The sequence below is a fragment of the Octopus bimaculoides genome, chromosome 20 (genome assembly GCF_001194135.2).
Source record: "Octopus bimaculoides isolate UCB-OBI-ISO-001 chromosome 20, ASM119413v2, whole genome shotgun sequence".
Taxonomy (NCBI): domain Eukaryota; kingdom Metazoa; phylum Mollusca; class Cephalopoda; order Octopoda; family Octopodidae; genus Octopus; species Octopus bimaculoides.
The window spans coordinates 16071767-16077307 of NC_069000.1; the positions used below are offsets into that span (position 1 = coordinate 16071767).

The 5541-nt window shown below is 33.3% G+C and overlaps 2 protein-coding genes across 4 annotated transcripts in view; one reads left to right on the forward strand and one right to left on the reverse strand.

Annotated features, from left to right (window-relative positions):
- The window catches only part of LOC128250265 (uncharacterized), a 119166-nt gene that overhangs the window by 45734 nt on the left and 67891 nt on the right, over window positions 1-5541 (reverse strand). The window lies entirely within an intron of this gene.
- The window catches only part of LOC128250269 (uncharacterized), an 84635-nt gene that overhangs the window by 10682 nt on the left and 68412 nt on the right, over window positions 1-5541 (forward strand). Inside the window, exons 4-6 of one of the 3 annotated variants that reach the window (XM_052975010.1) lie at window positions 1599-1911; window positions 3181-3242; window positions 4207-4613. The exons of the other annotated variants lie outside the window; for them this stretch is intronic. Coding sequence (XP_052830970.1) covers window positions 1599-1911; window positions 3181-3196 — 329 coding nt within the window. The 3' untranslated portion in view covers window positions 3197-3242; window positions 4207-4613. Of the gene's footprint in view, window positions 1-1598; window positions 1912-3180; window positions 3243-4206; window positions 4614-5541 lie in introns of those variants that run through there. 3 annotated transcript variants of the gene reach the window in all.

Below are 5541 nucleotides of genomic sequence, written 5' to 3' on the forward strand. Positions count from 1 at the left end.
TATATATATATATATATGTATGTATTTATGTATGTATGTATATATATATCTTTCTATTAGTCTTTTGTCTTCTGTCTCTCTCTGTCTTTCCCTCTGTCTCTTCTGTTTACTTTTCTTTCTCCCACTCTTCCTCTTGCTACGTTTTTTACTCTCTTTTCAACTTATTCTTCTTCCCTTCCTGTCAATTCTGTATCAACCCTCCTCTCTATCTATGAGTCTCGGTTTTTCTCTTTTTTTTTGTCTTTTCGCTTGCGTTTCCCTCTTACACTCTCTCCTCTTACTGCTGTAATTTCTTCACTTTCTCTCTTACATTTCCTCCTGTATCTCCTTAACATGCATTACCACCCTTTCTCTCCTATCTTTTCTGCCTATTCTTCTGTACCTCACAACACTAGAGAAGTTAAAGCACCCACCAGCTAATGTCTTCTCTCTGGTTATGTCTTTTCTCTTGTTTTCGTTGATTATCGCCAAATTTAATTAATACCTTGTCCGAATTATGATTATTTCATTAAACTAGTACTTTTCCTCATTTTCACTGAGCTCTGTAGTAACCTGAATAGCGTGAACAGAGGTAGGTATAGATGTCATTTTGTGAGGTAACGTGGTTGCTTGATCTGTTAGAAATACCAGTCAGATTGCCCTCAAATCACTCCCTACAGTCTTTCAGAAAAAAGGCATTTGGTGATATATTTCTAGACGTACTGTATCAAAAATACAAAGAGGTTGACCAAGCTGAAACATCTTTGATCGTAGGTCTGCTACTTCAGGACTGGTCTAGGGTTAAATAATCAGATAGTTTTATGTAACGTATACATTTATGTAAAGGGTGTATATTATACTCTAGTTAAACGAATGTATTGGTCAAGTTTTATAGTATTATAATTAATTATTATAATAATTAATAGTTTTTTAACATTATTCACTTTAGAACCTCTTCATATTCACATTTCACTTGGTTTCCTTCTCTATTATTATTATTATTATACAATGTGGCTCTGTTGTATCTATTTGCTTCTCTGGCAGCGTTCCATCTGTTGCCTCAATTTTTGTCCATTTCCGTTTTCTTCACTAGTTCTTTGTGTTTACCTGGGCACTTCCCTTGCCTAACTATTATGTAAGAGATTTGAAAAAAATGCTTTATTATTATCTCTCATTTATTTCAAATGCAAAAATATTAATGTGTTTATATTGTTTAAAAAATTTGTACAATATGTAATATTGTTTGCATTGCTTTTTGCCACATTGGCCCAAGTCAAATAAAGTGAAAAGCCTCCGATACAAAATAAAATAATTTCTGAAATTACATATTGCTTGAAAAATTTGTACAATATGTAATATTGTTTGCATTGCTTTTTGCCACATTGACCCAAGTCAAATAAAGTGAAAAGCCTCCGATACAAAATAAAATAATTTCTGAAATTACATATTACTTGATTAATACAAAATATATCCAGCATGAAGAACAATTCGAGTGGTGTTAACCATTTTAGTTTAGTATGAAGATTGTAGTTTATATTAGTGAAACCACCCAATAGTCTTAGTAATATGTAAAGCATATTGTTCTAACATTTTGCTATATTAGATCGTTTTCTTTTCAGCAAAATCTACTTTAGAGAGTCTGCAAATTGTCAAGGGAGTTAAGGTGAAAGGCAGACAAGTAAGAACATTTAGATGTGTAGCAAATGTTGGAGCACCATTTAAATCGCATGTATCCTTTGTGTGGATTGTAACAAAACATGGTAAAACATATAATGTCACCAAAAACGAGACCATGCCAAATACTTCGAGCTGTTATTCTCGGGTGTCATCCGATTATACTTTCACTCCACAAGCCAAAGACGTATCTGGCACAAGTATCACATGTAAAACAAATTTTGGCTTACTTACCAGACGAATCTCCGCTAAGAGAAGGTAAATTAATTTTGTATTCTTACAAAAAGTAAATTAATTTTGTACTTCTTTCTTTGATTAGTGTTTTCCCTTTTCCTGTAACAACGGTTATTTAGCCTCAGCTCAACCGCTGAGAATCGACGGTATTCCGCGTATGACAATCACATCCGTTCTTTTTTGAAGGAAACAATTTTGTTAGCTAATTATAAAATTTGTTAGCATCGCTGTGTGGAAAAGGTAGAGAGTAGCTAATGTCATCTCTTGAATAATTGAAAAAAAGAAACGGATTTAGATGCCATGGTGCAACGAAATTCAAAGCATTATATGCGAGTCCGAAATGAGTACCATACCGACTGCAACAAGTTAATGTGAGAAAGGGAAATGTATATATCTGGGACTTCATCAACTTCGTTGCTTCATCTAGATAGATATAACTTAAATGTATTACCCGGGGCAGCCGGAAATGAACGAAGTTGTGCGAATGGATAGTTCTCCCGTCCTTGTAGTAAACCCACGCGAGACTGTTAGGAGCTTAAAGGGTGAAAGACCAAAAATTTGGGGTAAAAGCACATAAGAAATAATAGTAGAATGAGGAAATTATATGAATAGTTGTGTTGAATACGAATATATATTTTGAAGGAAAAGAAAGAAAACTAGATAGATAGAAAGAAGAGGAAAGCAGCAAGAGGGAAGAAGAAAGAAGAAAGGAAAGACAGTCATAAAGAAATAAATAAAAGAATAATTGATTTTTCCTTTTTATCCAATTCCTTTCCTTCTATTTCCTTACCAAAATACTTACAACATGCCTTGCCGTCCATCCAACTCCAGACATCACATCTGTAAATTAACGAAATAAATTGCTTCCTGACAACCTACAATGTTGCAGGGATCCAAACAGACCCGCGTAGGAACTATAATATAAACTTATGCTTATCTTTATTTCCCTACATTTTCCCTATATTTTCTGTGAAATGACAACTTTTAGGAAGTTACTTATCAAATCTAAAGGAAGGGGTTGGAGCTCTAAACATCTCAATAACAGTTTTACATGAATTTGCACACACATTATTAGAGATATGTATGTCTGTATGTATGTATGTATGTATGTACGCATGTACGTATGTATGTATATCTATGTATCTATCCATCTATTTATCTATTTATATTCATAAACACACACATACAAACGCGTGCACACACACGTGCGCACATGTAAATATGTATACATGTAATTTTCTCCATAACCTAACTATTGTTTCTCTATATGATGGCAATCCTTCCCTTTTACAGAGTGCTGTTTGCTTAACATCTCTTCCAAAATTTCGAAGTCAACTTCACAGTCAACTTTATTGGTAATAAATATATATATTTCCTCTATATAATGTACTGAGATCTTTGTTCAGTAGTTACTGTTTGTTGTTTTTCATTATTAAGTATTTATGTATGTATGTATGTATGTATGTATGTATGTATGCATGCATGTATGTGTGTGTGCATGTATGTATGTATGTATGTATGTATGTATCTATCTATCTATTTATCTATCTATTCGGAAACAATTATTCGAAAAACACTTATTCGAATTGACAATTTATTGAAAGAAAATTATTCGAATTGACGAGAGTTTGAATTGTTTGCTATTTTGAACATGCCCCATTGACAGATACAATACTGGAAGGTGAAAGACAGAAAATACTTTGCTTGTGCTGATTAACATGGAATGTATATACCTTTTAAAGCTGGCTGGATGTATTGATAGGGAAAATGGTAAGCCCATAGTCAAAATTGATGGTTTCGTATTTGTGAAAATAAGCAAATTAGAACCAAACTCTATTGGAAGTGCAATAAGTTTGCATCGTATTGTAAATTCTGTGCAATAACTAATGACAGTGAAGTGGTTAATGTTTCACGTGCGCATAATCATTCTGGTGATTCCATAATCATAGAAGTGCGTACTTATATGAATGGAGTAAAACAAGAGGCTAAAGAAACCCGTTGTTCCCCGCATTATATGATTTGTACTGTTGCTTCGTAATTAAGTGAAAACGTAGCGCAAGCTTTACAAGCAATAAGATCTATAAGAAGGTCTGTACACAATGTAAAACATTACATGCTGTTAAGAATAACCTTACCATTTTAATAGTTTATGCTTTACTTCTTGATTAGAAAGCCGACACAAACAGAAAATTGGTTTCAAAAACTCAGTCAAGCGTTCTTAATTTACAAGTTACGATATTAACGTCAGATTTTGAGACTTTATTAGATTCCAATATATATATATTTCAATAGTGAATACTATTCTGGATTATTTTAAAGATGTGTGGGTTGGTCATCCTGCAAGATATCATAGCCGAAGCCCTACGTTCGAGATATTTATGTGGTCTTGCTTTGAAAAGTCAATCTTGGTTTACCGAAAACTAACAACGCCCTTGAAGGATGGCATAGAGCTTTTTTACAGCAAGTGTCATCCCATCATCCCTCAATATGGATATTCGTACACGCACTTAAAAGAACAGGACTTGCAAGAAATTAATATTGCAAAAATATGAGCAGGTTTCAAAATATTAAGAGAGCCAAAAAGATACCGAGACGCAAATGAAAGACTCAAGAAATTTATGGAATCCTTTAACGAGTACTCTTCAGCAGTTGAATATTTATGTAGGGTAGCAGATAAATTAGCTTAAATTTTTTTTAATCATTGCAAATAAAGAGATATGCTTATTAAATAAAAATCATTTGTGTACTGATTTTTAATTTCATCATTTTTGTTTAAATAAAATAAAAAAAATTACAATAATTAACATTTCGTATAATTGTCCTTTTGAATAATTTTCATTCATACAATTTTCCATTCGAATAAATGTTTTTCGAATAATTGTTTTCGAATAATTGTTTTCGAACAATTATTTTCGAACAATGTTCACACAAACCTTCAATTATAGGCCACAGTGGGAGTTCGTTGATTACTTCAGTATCGGTAGTAGATTTTTGATTTAGAACAAATTTAGTGTTCAACCCATCTTTCTCAGAATTTCAACTTTTCTACTTGAGAGTTTTATTTTGTCGCTAGAGAGAAAAGTTTGTGTGGCTCCCTTTTGATTGTCATACAGTGCTCTAAGTTTGTGAGAGTTATCATCCAGTTCCAGTTCTTGGGCTTTTTTACCCTCCAAGAAATTTTCATCTCATACAATTTTTTCTGTGTAGTTTTCTTAGAGGAAATGTATAGGGATCTGAGGGTTGGTGAGTTTTTGTCCGAGATCCGTATCTTGTGTCTCTTGTGCAAAGTTTGTAGGAGAAGTTTAATTTGAGAATCGTTTTCGTCGAACCAAACTTGGTGCTTGCGTTTCACGAATCCTAGAATTATTCACTAGATGATTTGAGTCTGTCACGAATATTGTGCCACAGCACTTCATGGTTGTTACACTCCTCTATTTCTGCAAGCTTTGAGTTTAAATGCATTTCAAAATGTCGTGTCGTTTCTGGATTTTTTAAAGAAGGGTCATTTATTCTCGGATGTATACTACGTCTCAGTATCCTCTTTGTATATGCTTGCTGCGAACTATTTCGTGATCCGTTTCAGCAGGCAGACAAATACGAAAACATTTGGAAGTATTCCTGATCTAGTCACTGGCTCATGGTAGAATATGTTAT